This window comes from Eucalyptus grandis, chromosome 2 (genome assembly GCF_016545825.1).
Source record: "Eucalyptus grandis isolate ANBG69807.140 chromosome 2, ASM1654582v1, whole genome shotgun sequence".
Lineage (NCBI taxonomy): Eukaryota > Viridiplantae > Streptophyta > Magnoliopsida > Myrtales > Myrtaceae > Eucalyptus > Eucalyptus grandis.
Window position 1 is genome coordinate 35047926 of NC_052613.1, and position 17082 is coordinate 35065007.

At 39.6% G+C, this 17082-nt stretch overlaps 1 protein-coding gene across 1 annotated transcript; it reads right to left on the reverse strand.

Annotated features, from left to right (window-relative positions):
- Positions 1-8720: 8720 nt before the first annotated feature.
- On the reverse strand, positions 8721-10064 carry LOC104434999 (glutathione S-transferase U19). The gene is made up of 2 exons (XM_039306318.1): positions 9304-10064; positions 8721-9224 (listed from the first exon to the last, which is right to left on the reverse strand). Exons 1-2 carry the CDS (start codon positions 9616-9618, stop codon positions 8880-8882), a joined length of 660 nt encoding a protein of 219 aa, XP_039162252.1. The 5' UTR covers positions 9619-10064; the 3' UTR covers positions 8721-8879.
- Positions 10065-17082: the final 7018 nt, after the last annotated feature.

Here is a 17082-nt window from a genome sequence, read left to right on the forward strand (position 1 = left end):
TGCCATTAGACTAAGATATGCCACACGCACATATTCAAAACTATATCCATGCACTTCGCATGACATTTAATTGATGAGGAAAGAAGGCTCTATGATGCATATGAGAGCAGTCACAACCATAATTCAAGGCTACTCCTGCACACACAAGATGCTTCGTGGGAGTCTCTCACCTTGATGTGACAAGTTCACAAAAAGATGGGAAAAGAACAAGAAGATGGGCGCATCGTTTATAGTCGTCCTCTGCCCCTAAACCTCTCCTCAAGTGAGGATGTAAAGGAAGCTCGCATACTGTCTCTTTGTGGATTACAAGTCGTGCCAATTGTTGAAGGACATAAATCATCTCTTCCAACTTAGCTGTGAACGGATACGTTCACCTGCATGAACAAAGCCCAAGCTGTCAGATAGCCAAATAAAAGTGAAATTCCACATATTTACAAGTAGGCATTCGTGAATATTACGAGGCACGCACCCGAGTCATTTTCATCAAGAAACCTATTCGACATATACTCACATGTAGCCATCAAGACCATGACTGATTTTTACTGACGTCGGATGTTACTGAGTCCAATTGCAAGCATCATCGTCGCAACTGACAAGAAACAGAAGCGTCAGTTCATGAGCAGCTTGCCATATACATTGAACTGGCCACTTCAGATCATATATTCTTGCCAATTCTTGCCAAAGCTACACGGCGTTGAAGTCCTCTGAAAGGGGGAGCCACAGACATATCAGATAGCACTCATGAATGGAAACCTTGAAGGAAAGGGTCTCGATTATTGTGCACAATTTTATCAGCATATGGTGATTTCATGAGTTGTAGCTTTGAGTTTAAAGTGGAGACTTTGCATGAATATATCAGTAAAGAAGCTCATCAGGAGAAACTTATGAGATCATTCAGTAACACCGATGTGAGGACACCAAAGGCGCCTTTTCATAAGGACTGATCACATGCTGCAAGGGAAAAAGCAACAGAAAACACTACCTTACCTGGTCAAGGAAAGTAACTTTTCCAAACAAGTCAAGGAAAATCTTCTAGAGTGAAGAGGCATCGGTTCCACTGTATCAATAGGTAAAGTGCATTTGCGTGATGCACATCGATCCAAGGTGGATACTAGCTGCCCCAATATCTGTATAAATTATAAAAGAAAATATTAACAACAGAACGGAGCTCCATGAAGCACGACTGACGGCCCTCACGGATTTGGCGATTAATGATTAAAAACACTAAAACAAAAGACGAGAATATTCAAGAGATTGTCAATCTGAAACTACTAGTTAGAGAGTCATCCAACCTGGAATAAAAAGTAGAGCCAACTTCATTTACTTACCCATCATTTATCAGGACCAACCCCCGCCCCCCCGCCGCCGCCGCTGCCGCACCCCCCACCCAAAAAAAAAAAAAAAACAAACACACAAAAAAATCTGCAAATTAAGTAAAACCCAAAATAAAAATGAAAATGAAACATTCCAGTACCTAAATAGTTGCTCAAATATAAGAATTTATGGAAGAGAAACATGAATTTCAAAATAATTATATGATCCATGCTAGTTTCCCTCAATAGAAATAATTAGCAAGAATAGTTCTCGAAGTTCATACTTAGTAGAAGTGGCACTATCCCCAATAATGAAGCTTCAACTCTTGTTATCATGATTATAAGTTAGGACTATGACTACTAATTTCCAAGTATCCCTTCAATCTTTCAAAAAAGGAACACGCACGCACGTATATATTATTTTAGGCCCGGGTTCTCATATTCACTTGACTAGTCCTCTAGTTGCAGATATTTTTATCACATGTCTGGGTGAGAAAATTGTTAGGGCTAGTAAGAACACTTAGAATGGGATGAATAGGTGTTAAAAGAAATTTTCGCAAGACTTAACAAATTAACTCGTCTTAAGAGGATAATAGACAGAAGATGTAACGACTATAAGCAGTTATATCAAGGTACGAATTAAAGTAAGGAGTTCAGGAAAAGAGAAACACAAGATTTATAGTGGTTCGGCTTAGATCAAGTCTATGTCCACTCTCCTACACTAATAGCCCACTGACTGGATTTCACTATGAACCAAAAGAGATTTTATAATCTCACGTCCTTGACTCCACAGTGTAGAAACACTATTATACTTTATCAAGGTCTCACAAGTGTTTGATCTCTCTTTTGAGTACAAAGTTAAGCTCAACAATTGAAATAGCAAAGAACCGAGAGCTTCAGACTTTAGAATTTTTCTTTCACGTACATGCTCAAATAGCTTGAGCGTCTTCCTTATATACTCCTTCATGCCTTTACGATCGTTGGCACTTTCCAAAGGAGTTCTTCCAATCTACCCGTTGGACAGAATCAATTAAGGAGATCTCGAGTTATTTAAGGAATGTAATGATAGCCCACCAATCATGCTCGTCCATACAATCCGGATCTAGGTTTCCATAAGTAAAACATTTCGAGTATACTTCGCCATTCAACAGATCTAATTATTTGAATTGATTTCAATAAGAATAATCGATCACGAGATGCTATCTCCAGCCGTAAGATCTTCATCAAATCGTCTGAACCAAATCCTTGAAAATAAACTTGTATCTGGATAAGTTTTCTCTTGTCGATCTGGAATCTGTCAGTGAGGTCAGACTTTGAGTATAAAGTCTAATCGGTCTTCAGACTTTGACAGATGAGTCTTGAGTTCTTCGAGACTCTAATACTTAAGTACGCAAGTCTTAAGACTAGACTTTTGGAAAGGTTTTGTCAACTTCAAAACAGTTAAGGAGTTTTCTCTAACAATCTCCCCCTTTTTGATGATGACAAAACTTTCCTGTAGATTTGCAAAATTTTAACCTGCAGCACTTAAACAAATTGTGATGTCTTATGACAAGTTAATTAAGGCCTAGATAGTATTAATTCCGCAACCACAAAAAACATGTTAATCTTGAAAGATAAATAACTATCCATCCATAATCAAAATCACAATCTTAGTAGCTGCAAGAAAAATCCAAATCCAAATAATAGTCAAATATCTAAAGTTCATCAGTTCGAAAGCAAACAAAAACAAAAAACAAACCAAGGTCAAATTAGTTCGAAAGTCATTAAAAATCAAAACAAATTTGCACTTTCTCTCCCTTTTTGTCAACAGCAAAAAGTAGATAACACAAAAAGTTTGGCTAAAATCAGGGTTGTTTGGGGATGCGAACAAGCGGAAATCCCCCATAAACTTGACAGTCTCTTCTAGCCTTCTTTGGTCCTCCTTCATTTTCTCAATATCCCCACCCTTTGCATTTGCTTGAACTTGAAGACTAAGGGCGTGTACTTGGTCGTGCAAAGAAACTGAAGTGCCTTGATTTGCGGTTTGCATGTTTTTAAATTTACACTCCAATCCATAAACCTGAACTTTGATCTCCACAAGAAGCTCGAGCAGTTCAGCACGATTAGAATGAGGAGCATTGATTGATGATGGAACTTCAGCGAGGGCATCCAGACTTGGAGATGAAGCCTCATTAACATCTTTAGGAAATTGAGAGGCATACACATCCTTTGGATCGGCAAGTTAACGACTAACATCATCACTAGTAAAAGAAAGTGAAGAAGTACCTCTTTTATCGGCAACTCCCCTTGTTTCTGTTCCTTCGGGGGAGAAAAATACTCTTCTTCTTGCTCTTGCTCTTCTTTAGCATCTTGGGGATGTTGTCCTTCCTCCTCTACATGAGAATCACTAGGACCCTCTTCTTATTCTTGTTCTCTTCCTCTCCCTTCTTCTTTTGCTCTTCCTTCCTCTTCCTTTGTCCTCATTGCTTCTCTTCCTTCATCTCTTTTTTCGTTTCTTCTCTGTCTCGATTCTCTTGATCCTCTGTCTTTGGAAAGCTAGCATAACTATGTAAATTCTTTAAGACAAAAGCGAAGAAAGTGATGTCATCCTCATTTTCTTCATTCTACAAAATGAGTGCTCTCCTTTTTTTTGGATGGTGTTGACATGAGCTTTTTGCCTTTCATTTTTCCTGCTGCAAAGTCTTGTCTTGCCTTGATAGGGGTCTTCACCTTAATGTTCTCTAAAACCTTGTTTAACTTCTTAGACGCATCTTGGAAACCATCTTTAGTCCCACTACCATTGGATCAATGGTTCGAACACACAAAATTTTGGGAAGCTAAATGTTAAAGTGTATGAACAAACTAGTGATAAGAGCAGAATAAGGAAGTTGCTCCTTGTCCTTCACCACTGTCCTATACATGTGCATAAGGATAGTGTGAGGCAGAGAAAACTTATAACCGATGTTAATGGCGTACATCAGCTTTGCTTCAAAGTTGGAGACATCAGTTTTTTATGTTGATTTGGGTCTGAAACAATTAATTACAATCTTGTGAAGCAAGATATTGGAGGCATTCATTTTGGAGTAAGAGATCCTACCTTCAGCAATTCTATTTCGAACAAGCTCTAAGGTAGCATGAGTGAGACACACTAATTGGTTGGAAACTCCCTCTTTCCACCCCAATCACATCAGCCGGAGTATCCACATCGACCACAAAATCCTTGTCTTTCACACTAAAGGAAAATCTATTCGCATCTAAAAAGGATAGATTGGAATATAAATAACCTATAAATTCTGGATGAGCAACTGTCGTCTCAGAGCAAAAACGTTCGAGTTGAAATAGTGCAAACTTCTCCCTCAGTTGTACTTTCAACGAATCAAGAAAATTAAAATCTACACCCCTAGGGTTCATCACCCCTCGTTTAGCAGTTTAGAATAAGTTATTTTGTACTCCTTAGAGCGAAAAAAGTCCGTCCTTTCACCACAAATGTTCGCAGTGACACCCATTCTTGGCTTAAAATGAGTGAACATCTTCTCATCATCATCTTTCCCTTCAGGTTAATTAGATGTTCCAAATCGTGGATCACTTGGGAAATTCGCAAAAGCTCTTTCTGCTGAACCAGCAGATGCAATACCCATACTTTCCATCGTTCTCAAAAAATGAGTTTCATTTCTATACCCTTTCTCGCTCAAAAACTCATCAATGAAGGTCATTATGGTACCACATTCCTTCAAAGCGGTGTAAAGTTTGAAAAGAAATTCGGGCTTAAGAGTCCTTACAGGTTCCACATTTTCGATGATTTCTTCCTCTACTTATTATAGCGGAGGCACTGGAGTTCTAGGTTGAGAAGAGTGGCACGGTTGAGAATGTTGTTATTGACTTTACTGCTGCTATTGTGTAGATTCATCTTCCTCGGTCAGATCAAAGAGTGTAGGACCCTTACGCATATGCTGTGATCCCTTGCTTGCAATTCTAGAAGACTTTCTTTGGGAAAACATTATCATAGTTTTTGAGAGATTTTTTGAACTCGATCATGGAAAAATGTGAGAACTTTATGGATTGAACTATAGAGAAAAAGTAAGAAAGTGAAGTTCTATATTCTATGGTTTGTGAGTGAAAACGAAGAAGAAGGAAATTTACAGTATATAAGGCAAACGAGACGAGGTATATGGATCGTCATAAAGGAAAAATAAAAACTGTCTTCTTGAAAATGAACAACTGCCTTTTTGAAAATGAAAAACTGCCTTTAAAAACAAAAACTGTCATAAATTCAAAGTTAAAAAGATAATTGCTAAAAATAAAATAAGTAATGATTTGTTTACCTTTTCAAATTTTCACTCGGAAATTTAAATTACTAATACAAGAATAACTTACAGTCGCCACTTTTGGCCAAACTAAGTCTGATTATCTTCAGACTTTAATTTTGAGTCTGAACACTTTCAAACTTTTACTTTTGAGTTCGAACACCTTCAGACTTTACTGATAAAGATATAATGTTCAGTCCGGTACAAATAGACTCAAATAGACTTTCTCTAGTGGTTTTGTAAATATGTCTGCTAGCTGATTCTTCGAGTCTATGAACTGAATCATAATTTCTCAATTTTGAACATGATCTTTAATAAAATGATGTCGAATCTCTATATGATTTGCCCATGAATGAAGAATTGGATTCTTTGTGAGATTAATTGCGTTGGTGTTGTCACATTTGATCTCGATGCATATGTCTTCGATTACAAAGTCTCTTAGTTGTTGCCGTATCCACAATATTTGAGAGCAGCAGTTTCCAAGAGTCAAATACTTCGCTACTACTATTGAAAGAGCTACAGTTCTTTGCTTCCTTAAGAACCATAATACTGTCATGTTTCCCAGCAATTGACAAGTACTAGATGTACTATTTCTATCGACTCTGCAACCCGTTAAATCTTTGTATGAATATCCAAGGAGAGCAAAGTCTCATTATTTGGGATACCACAAACCTAGCTTTGAAGTGGTTGCAACGTATTTGATGATGCGTTTTGCAGCACTTAGATGAGATTCTTTGGGATCTGATTGAAATCTAGTATAAATGCAAATACTAAATAAAATGTCAGATCTAGAAGTAGTAAGATAAAAAGTGAACAAATAATACTTAGAAAAGCTTTGGTCAACTTTCTTTTCTCATTCGTTTTTGTTCGGTTTGAAGAAATTGACATTAGTATCTCGATCTTTTGTAATTCTCCAATCCGAACTTTTTGACAAGATATTTTGCATATTTTTCTTGGTAAATGAAAATTCATTCCTTCAATTGTTTTCTTTCCGTCACATGTAATCCAAGAAAGAAAGATAATTCACCCATCATGCTCTAGGTCCCCCCCTCGTCCCTCTTCACTTTCTGGGTTTCCTTAGCAATAAGTAAGACATCTACTTGAGGAAATTCATGCAAAAAGTGGGTGGTCGCCCACTTGCCATTGCTGGAAGATGGAGACGTGGAGACGTCTGTGTCCATGGACAATCCGTAGAAGGTGTCGTATCAAGATATTCGCATCCGTATCCTAGATCTTTTTCGATCTCGTGGATTCTCGGTTCCGTTTTTTAACTTCACATTGCTCATGTGCTATTTTCCATGTTTATTTGAGGTTGGTTGGTGCTCGATGCCAATGGCGAAGGCATCTTTGCGCAATGTCTGGAGTTCAAGTTCCTAAGAATGATTAGACTTATGTGTATGTCTAAGGAAATGCAAGTCATCTTTTTAGCTCCTGAAAACCCTGCCCATTGGTACATTGCGTGTGGCTTGCTCAGCTTAGTGAAAGTTATCCAACACATAAGCTTCATAAAACATGTTGGCACTCCAAATTTACACTAAGTGGAGAGAGTTTCGCTCATTTGGAGTAGGTATGGTAAAAGAACTCCAAAAAGGAACAGAACTGACCGGCGAGGCATTAATAGCATGTGCCACCAATTGACAACAAAAATAGTACGGAAAGAACGCTCTCCACATGCTCCCTCCATTGTAAGATACCAGTGTCCACTATATATTCTAAGGGAAATGCCCGCAACTTCTTCATCTCATTCGGCGTTCTGGTGTTCATTAAGTTTCACTGGATTCCGAGGCCTCCGAGTTTATGCTCTCAGAGTTTGTCTTCAACTTGTTCATACACCCAACTTTGCGTTACTGGGGACTGTCTTTTAGATGGCCAAGATGTGAAGATGATGCATTCATACAGAAGGTTCAACAATGCTGAAGCTTCTGTTACAGAAGAATTGAAGAACACAGAAATAGAAAAGTATAGATGTATGAATCGAGATTGATCAATGAAAAACTCTGTATATACTCTTCTGTATTTGATCTCAATGTACTTCACGATCTTTACATCAATTAGCTTTCTGCAGTAAAACAGAAGAATGAATATCTCAAGAATGATTGCTATTTCCTTACTTCTCTCTTTCTCATTACGAAGCTATATAAGGAAGGAGAAGACTTTTAACAGAACCAACTAACTTCTGTTTTTACTTTATAACTAACCAACGACTTTATGTATCTTCATAGAGGTAATCCGGAATCCGAATCCGCAATCCTTGTTTATCCTCTTTGACTGCTTTTCCATCGTTGATCATCAACTTCATTACTCTTTATCTTAGCCATTCATTTCTACTGATTTTCTTCTTGCTTTATCAACCTTCGCAGCATCCTCTGTTCTAATATCAGCAACAGTTTAGTAGCACCATCTGCTGAAAAGCTCTCTATACTCTCATCACTCTTTCTCTCTAGCTTTCTGCCAGAATATCTCACCATCTGCTCTCTGGACTTTATGTATCTTCATATAATGTTCTCCTTGTTTAACTGCTTTTCCATCGTTGATCAGAAATTCATTTCTACTGATTTTCTTCTTGCTTTATCAACCAGGTTCATCACAGTTTTAGGTTGCTGTACCAGCACCATCTGCTCTCTGGTGATATATGTTTCACCAGGTTTCACTTGATATTCCTTCACTTGCCCCCCGAGATTCCTTCACTTGGCAAAGCGCCCATTGACGAGTGCTTTGGCGACGATCCTCGAAGAAGAAAGAGATTCTTCAAGTGTCAATGCAGATCCCTCGTCATCTTCATCATCATCATCGTCCAGACCTCCTCCAGTGTTCGCTTCGCTTTAGATTTCCACATAGAGCACGCCCATGTGATAGAGTCCAATTGACATTCGTCTCTCTTCTGTTATCGATGTATGTTTTTTAATGATGCTGTGGGCGTCTGTGCACGCACTCTTGAGAGAGAAACAAGGGGCCATGGCGTATTTTTAGCCAAGCCATGGGAAGGCAGCTTAATAAGTTGAGTGAATCTAATTTGTCGAGTGAACGCTTTAACGTTTGCTAAATAAATTTGTTAACTTTTGCCAGATTTGTTATTGGAAACAGAGGATATATTCCCTAGCGTGACTGAAAGAGATCAACGGAATTGATGAAATGCTGTGCATAGTTTATTAGCTGATCCAGAAACACTCGAATACAGAAAGGAAAACATAGAAGTACAAAGGAGCTTAGCCTCGTCCAAAGGAGAGGGGTTATTATTGTACAATAGTCATAAGATGACCATAATCAGACTCAAGAGAGTTGTCTATTGCGCCTGAAGCTTTTTCCTGCGCTCCATGATGTAGTCATAGAGCTTGTGCTGGTCGGGCAACGACTTGGCCACGCTCTCCCTCTGCATGCACCGCTTGGCCCACGACGCCATCTTGGGGAACTCCTCCACGATGTTGGAGTCGGCCAATGTCTCCAAAGCATATAACCAACTATAGAAGGGTATCAGCGACACATCCGCATACCCGAACCTCTCCCCGCCAAAGTAAGCCTTGTCCCCGAGCTCTCCCTCCAACACCTTCCAGCACTCGATGTTCTCCTTCTTCGCCGCCTCCTGGTCCTCCCCCATCGACAGGAACACTGCTCGCACCGCCGGATAAATCTGCACCATCATTTCGTGTCTCGATGTTAAGCACAGATGATAACAGAACGTTCGAAAGACTAAAGGGTTGTTGTCTTACCTTCTTGTCCGCATAGTCGGCCCAGAACCTGTCCCGGGCACGCTCGTAAGGATTCGAAGGCAGGAGAGGAGACTCGTGACCCCAGGTCTCGTCGATGTACTGGACGATGAGGAGGGACTCGCAAACGGGCTTTCCATTGTGGATGAGGACGGGGATCTTCTTGTGGACTGGGTTCATCTTCAAGAGCAGGGGGCTCTTGTTGCTCAGGTCCTCCTCCCTCAAGTCGAACTCCACGCCCATCTCACGCAGGGCAATCCTGGCCCTCATCCCGAACGAGCTCGCCCAGACGTCCAACAAAATCACTTCCTCCGCCATTGAATTTGTAGCTACAAGCTGAAGCTTCTGCTAATTTGAACTGAAATGAAGAATGCTGTCCGCGGTGAAATCAGGCTAACTCGGGTGCCACTTATGTAGAGGGAAAGAGGATTTTTGACGGGATTTTTTTGAGGATGTGACTTTTATCTCGTCGCAGTCGCGAGGTGGGTGGAGAGGCGGCTCGATATGGTCATTGCTTGCGTCACTCTCAGATCTCAAGTCTCCATGCCCGAGCCGATAAGTCATGGCATCGGTGTCGCACGAACAAGAGATATTTTCTTCCGGGGTGGGACTGGCAGTCGCCTATGAAGCACGGACATGTTGTCCATGCCTCCGTGTCGTGTCCGACACGTGTCGGAGCCTGTCGGACACGTCGACACGCGGTCAACTTTTATCGACACGCATGTCGACGTGTGTCCGAAAGACTGATGGAGGGTGGAGACGAGGGAGGGCGAGGAGTAGAGATCGCGAGCACCGGCGAGACAGAGCAGAGACCGCGAGCACCGGCGAGACGAAGCGACGAACGGACCACCGCGACGGCGAGAGACGGCTAGAGAAAAAGCCGAACAGAAAGAAAGAAGAGAGAAGGCAAACTCCCGCCGGCGAGACGAAGCCACGAACGGACCACCGCGACGGCGAGAGACGGCCAGAGAGAGGTGAGGGCCGCCACTGTTGCGATGGATCGGCGACGATAGGAAGAGAAGAGGAAGAGGAGAGAAGGGAAGGGGATCGTGCGGCGCGGCAAGGAGGATAGGAAAAGGAGGGCTCGGCCGCTGCTAGGGTTTCTCATAAAGAAATCCAAATAAAATAAGAAAGGAGAACTGATGGCGTGAGAGAGAGGGGAGGGGGCGGGGGGGGAGTGACAGCTCACCTGTCACTGTCAAGTGGGGAGGAAAAAAAATTAAAATAAACGTGGGGTGAAGGGAAAAGGACGAACGAAAAAGAATTGGATTTTGGGGATTGTTTTTTTAACCGGAAAATTAAATAAATAAAATTAAAAAATGATTTCGAAAAATAAAAATATTAAAATTTGAATAATGATAAATTTTGGTTATGGTAGAAAATTATGGATTTATTTAAATAAATTGATTTTAATTTCTTATTAATTTTTGGTTTCATTGATAACTTTTGTTAAAATTAAAAGAATATTTCTCATTAATTATGAATATATCTTTCGAATTTCAAATGAATTGATTTGTTAATATTATTAGTATAAATTTATTATAGGCTCGTTTTTAATTAATTAATTATTTACGAATTTGTATCAAATTAATTAAAAATAAAAATATTCATTTAATATACGACGTGTCGCATGACGTGTTGGAATTATCTATTTTTAGAAATGACGCGTCGATGTGTCGTGTCGTGTCGGACGCTCGTGTCGTGTTGCGTGTCGGTGCTACATAGGCGGTCGCTTCCCTCTTTCAAGTGCCTTTCGGTTCCTCACCGACTCCTTCATTTTCCATTTCTCGATTATTTATGTACTTGGGCTCCATCAAATCCGCTTTTATTATTTATAAAATTAAATAAACGAAAAATATTTCATTATATATAAAATATTTAGATATAAATGATTGTCAATAAAAAAATATTTTTCTGATTTCATTTTAAGAAAATATTTTCAAAATATTTATTTTTCACGATACAAATAGAGTTATAAGTACAATCCGCTCGTCATTGATATAGAGTCAAGCTTTTATCCGTAAACAAATTGCAATTTTATGCTGCAAAAAGTACATTGAAGAAACTAAGCAAGGCAAGAAGAGGACAAGAAGGGACCAGATCTTACTCAAGATCAAGATTAAGAAGCAGGTTACATCTTGGAGACAGCTATTTTGACTTTGCTGCGTTCTTAAAGTTTATTTAATATTATTTCTTCATGTTGAAAAGGATGAACTTCACAACTTACTATATGTAAATCGACTTTGCTCTGAATTTCATCGGAGGGTTAAAAGATTACTTCAACCGATGAATTAAGACGTAGAAGCTGTCGAGAATGAATGGAACTTATCTAGTTAAGTTTTCGATTGATGGAACAAGTCTTGAGTTAAAAATGGTGCAATTTGCAATCTACAAATGGAACCATAAATGATTTGTTTTTCAACCTCGCGATATTTTCAATTTATGTCAAACTCTTACTTCCTTTGTCCAAATGAGACGAAAAGCGGCTCCATGGCAGTGCTTCCCTTTGTATACAAAGATGGAAAGCCAAATGCGTGCCCACACATCCAAGATAATAAACCCCTTATTGAAGATTACCCACTCCAATCGATCTCTTCAAGGATAGATCTTGTATGACATGTTGAGAAGAGAAGAATATTACTGAGCATTGCAAATCTAAACTCAATTTTCTAATAGAAATAAGATTGTACTAAAAGTTTGGAACATATAGCATATCATGCAAAATAATTAGGGCTTAAATGAACATCGCCTCTCTTAATAACATGAACCACTTTTCCATTAGGAGTTCATATTAGGGGTGAGCACAGTATGGGTGGGCGGTTCCAACCGTAGAATCGAAAACTGTCCACTAAAGACCTGTTCCAAAAAATTGAAATCGGCCCAGCCGTTGATTATGGATCCACCCGGGAACAGGACTGTTAGTTCGGTCCAATTCCCTAGTGGGTCCATGAAACCAATCCCTAAAACTTACAAAATTGCATTGATCAATTAATATTATGTTGAACCTAGTTTTTATTTTAGAGCACCAAAACTTGTTTGGCATTGTATTTGGGCTGAATTGTAAACCATTGATTTTAATTAAGGATTGAAAATTATAGGGCAAAACGAATAGACGATACTCATTAGATAGAAGCTTAATTTCTTTAAAGGTTATGTTATGGTCCTCTTGGGATTTCCCGACATTGGGAACATGCCGAGAATTAAACTCTACATTAAAAATCTTAACTTCCACATAAGTTAAAACATTAATTGTTTGATTCATTTTTTTTTAATGTCAACCTAATTTAATCATGGGAATGGCTATTGAGAGATTTAATTATGCTCTTGAAACGAGCCGTTGGCTCTTAATTTCATATCATGACGATAAAACAACATTTTTGGGCATCTCCAATTGGTATTCTCCTTCATCTTCGTTTCTTTTTTTTTTTTTTTTTTTTTTTTTTGGTGGAGAAAGTAAGTAAATACATTTGTGTGTGTGTGTGACGATAAAACAACATTTTTGGGCATCTCCAATTGGTATTCTCCTTCATCTTCATTTGTTTGTTTTTTTTTTTTGGTTGAGAAAGTAAGTAAATACATTTGTGTGTGTGTGTGTGTTAAGTCGAAAGCTACAAAATTATTAAGTAATTGTGATAGAATTTCTTTATCTATATATGTTCGAATTGGTACTCATCGGTTCCATTAAATTGCAATCGAGAATCGAATTATCTCCCCTAGGAACTGCTGTTTTCAATTCTGGTCCGTTTTGGTTCTGGGTGGTTGAGGCAGTAAAATTCTTTTGTTCCTCCTCAATTCACCCGTGTTGTTTCTCGGTTAATTTAGAAGAAAAAACCGCCCTATCATATGTTTAGAGGTGCCACTATCGATAATCTAATTTGTGGAGACATCATTAGGCCAATTGACCTTACTTGTGAGTTGATCATTCAAAGTAGTGAGTAGATTGACCAAATGCTAATATTAATCATTGCTAATTGTTGCTGTTGTCTCACTCCCCTTTAGACCTCCTTGATTGGTATCTGCAATAGTTTCAGAACCGTCATTGCTATCCTATGCGGAATGTATAGCTGCTGTGGAAAGATTCCCTTTGCATGCGTTTCCACCTCGCCTTGGCTCCCAATTTGGAGGATATCCAACTATCTCCCAGCAATAACTCTTCTCATGCCCAATCTTCCGACAGTGATCACATTTAGATTTCCCAAATGGCGTTTTCCTTGGGGCTATTCTTCCAATAGAGAAAGCAGCATCCTCGATTTTCTCCTCCCTCCCCCGAACAATTGATCGTTGGCACTCCTCTTATGTGATCATAGAATAAACCTTACTGAGTCACGGCTGCTGCTCAGTCGGCCGCAATTCTCAATGCTAGAACTCCGAGAGCTGAGGACAAGACCACATTGGCCGACGTTCTGGGGGTATAATCACTATAAATCTTCCCATTTATCTTGCAATTTAATCTCCAAGATTGGCACTGCAATTAAATCAAATGAACATTCCTCTCTATCTTAACTTACCTTTCTTTTGATCCACAAATGGAGCTATTTGCTCCAAATCAAACTTCTTTGTCTTGTTGATCATTGTTTTGCCTTGTATCAATCAAAGTACACACAATGTGGGACCACAATTCCCTTGCAGGATGCAACTTCTAAGTTGCCATCGGATAAACTGGCATCACGTCAAGATGCGGAGGGTGTGGCCGGTGCTGAGATGAGGAACGACCCAAATTTGAATACTCATCCTGCAGGGATCGCGGCCTATGTGGCAGCAGCGGCGAGGCTCAATCAAAACAGGTGATCAGAGCGAGACGATAGAACAAATAGCGCGATCGGGTTGCACTTTCACATCTTACGGTAGTGTTAAGTCAAGGTTTTGTTGTTGTTGTTGCCCTATGGATTGTTCTTTCTTATCCATGTTTTGCTGTTAGAACTCTCTAGATGGATATGCAAATTGCCCTTAAGATGGGTAAGTGTTGTATCTTTGTTCAGCTAGATTAGCTTATGCTCGTGGACATGCTGCCCCCAAGTTTTAGAGTGTGGTCCAGACCATAGTGAAATTCATCGAAAGATTATAGACATTTCAAAAGGTTCGATCAAATGTATGCTGTCAAGAGATAACTTGGAAATATTGTCCAAATGCCAATTCAATCCTAAATTTTTCAATTGTGCTCATTCAATCACAAATGGCATCCGAGTGATTGGCATTTCTGTTAACTTGGACTCCTCAAAAACCATGCAATATTTGTATTATTACAGTCGACTAACTAATCTAGGCTTTTTGAATGTTATAGAACACGTGAGTTTGACCAACCATTCAAAAGTTAAATTTTAGGTACAACATAGTTTACTAAACAAAAATCCCAGATCAGGTTTTTCCATCTCTCGAACTGAGGCGTGAAATTCGATCGAAGGTTTGACCAACCATTCAAAAGTACCAAAAGTCGCAGAAGAAAAAGATCCAGGAGTTTGGTCATAGCAACGCATTGCAATTCAACGAATTTGAAACGACAGATTCGAGTCGACAGAAAAGAAATGAGAGGATGCTGGGGATGGAAAGTATGCACCGTGGTTGCTGCCACAACGCCGTGATATATCACCGTGTTCGGTTATTTTGATCGCTCTGAACTGACTGTAAAGAGATGAATCATTTCGTATACAGAAGTGCTGCGCCCGCCATTGAAGTTAACCCATAGTCCAGAACTGAGTACCTAGCTTAATGAGTAGTTTGACAACTGACACGAAATGACATAAATTCACGACTTACCATCATGCCTTCACATTATGTTAAACTTGCCGTAAATGACATAAATTCAGGAAAGAGTTGGGTGGTCAAGGGTGTCCTACTCGACTGCGTTCAGATTATAAGAACGAAGATTCCAATTTCTTTGAGCAGCGGAATATATAAAATGGAGCATGATAGCTACAAAACAATAGATTATAACCAATCAAAAACCAATGCTCATTAAATTTGGGCCATAGATAACCAATTTGACATTGCAGACAATAGAGCAACCAGTACAAAACCATGCTCTCCTTGAATTGAAAGCATGAAAATATACATATTCGTACATGAAACCACAGTACAGCATACAGATTTGGGCACAAATAGCTAGAAATGGAGAGGAATCCGACCTAAAGCTCCATTACAAAATCCAGATGCGCTCAGCGAGGTCATTCTGCAGTCGGTCCGGCCAAGGCCTGTAAATTTCTGAGAGCATGTTCTTCGGCAATGAGCCTTAGGAGCACCTGCACTAGCTCCCTTGCTCTTGCCTCCGAGCATGTGGAATGGTGCATTAGTCAGTGTTTCAGAATTCAGGTTAATTTATTCGTTATCGGCATGTTGACCAGCACGTTATGTAGTTTGCATTGTTTGCAAGCAAGTGTATCTGGACGTATGCGGTTGCAGCGAGATGTTGTTATCACTAAGCAAAGAAAGCCAAATACACGCTAGGGGAGTATTCAGGTGAAAATATGGAAACTACAGAACTCTACACAATGTTAATCTTTCGAGATCTTCTGTACATTCATTTTTCAGAGCTTAGAAGTAAGCACAAAAAATCCCCTAAGATTATCAAGAATATTACGTGTTGGACAAGCTGGTGATTTAATTTGTGTTTCCTCTCTAGATCAATGTAAAGAATCTCCATTCTTTAATAAAAGATTTACAAGATGCGAGTCCCTCCCAGGGTGGCTAGACTTGCAAGCAGTGATAATTTGCATCCAAAATGATGAAGTTTACATCACTAATAAATTTCAATGCTATTTAGACTAAGTGATGCATGCACGTATTCAAAACTATATATATACACTTCGCATGACGTTCAATTGATGAGGCAAGAAGGCTACATGATGCCTATAAGAGCAGTCATAACCCTAATTCCCAGCTACTTCTACACATACAAGATGCTTCGTAGGAGTCTCTCACCTTGGTTTGACAAGTTCACGAAAAGATGGGAAAAGAACAAGAAGATGGGCAGGCCGGTTGTAGTCGTCATCTGTCCCTAGGCCAGGATGTAAAGGAAGCTCGCATACTGTCTCTTTGTTAATTACAAGTCATGCCAATTTTTGAAGGACATAAATCATCTCTTCCAACTTAGCTGTGAACGCATACTGTCATCATGCCAATTGTTGAAGGACGTAAAACATCTCTTCCAACTTAGCTGTGGGCAGTGGACGTTCACCTGCATGAACAAAGCCAAGTTATCGGATAGCCAAATAAAAGTGAAATTCCACACAAGTAGGCATTCATGAGTATTATGAGGCACGCACCCAAGTCATTTTCTTCAGGAAACCTATTCAAAACATACTCGCATCTAGCCATCAAGACTATGACTGATTTTTACTGATGTCAGATGTTATTGAGTTCCAATTGCAAGCTTAACTGTCGCAACTGACAAGAAAACAAAAGCGTCTGTTTATGAGCAGCTTGCCATATACATTGAACTGGCCGCTTTAGATCATATATTCTTGCCAAAGCTACACAACATTGAAGTCCTCTGAAAGGAAAAGCCCGACCTGTTATTTTTAATGGAAACGAAAAATTGTGATGATGTTTTGATTCGCCTGAAACGTACCTTGCATTTTTTGCACCTTCAGGTGTTCAGTCCTGTTGGTTTAGCAGGTGGTTTGGCCCTTTTTTGGAATGATGGCCTGCGATTGACAGATATCACCTCCACTCCTCATCTTTTCGACTTTATCTGTCAGGATATCTCGGAGGACAGAACCATGAGGATCACCTGTCTTCATGCCTCGCTGTTTTTCAAGCGCGTCAGCATATTTGGCAGACTTTGCG

Coding starts and splice junctions, on each gene's coding strand:
- LOC104434999 (XM_039306318.1), bottom strand. CDS start 9,618: ATGGCGGAGGAAGTGATTTTGTTGGACGTCTGGGCGAGCTCGTTCGGG. Junction 9,225..9,303: donor CCGACTATGCGGACAAGAAG/GTAAGACAACAA, acceptor ATGATGGTGCAG/ATTTATCCGGCGGTGCGAGC.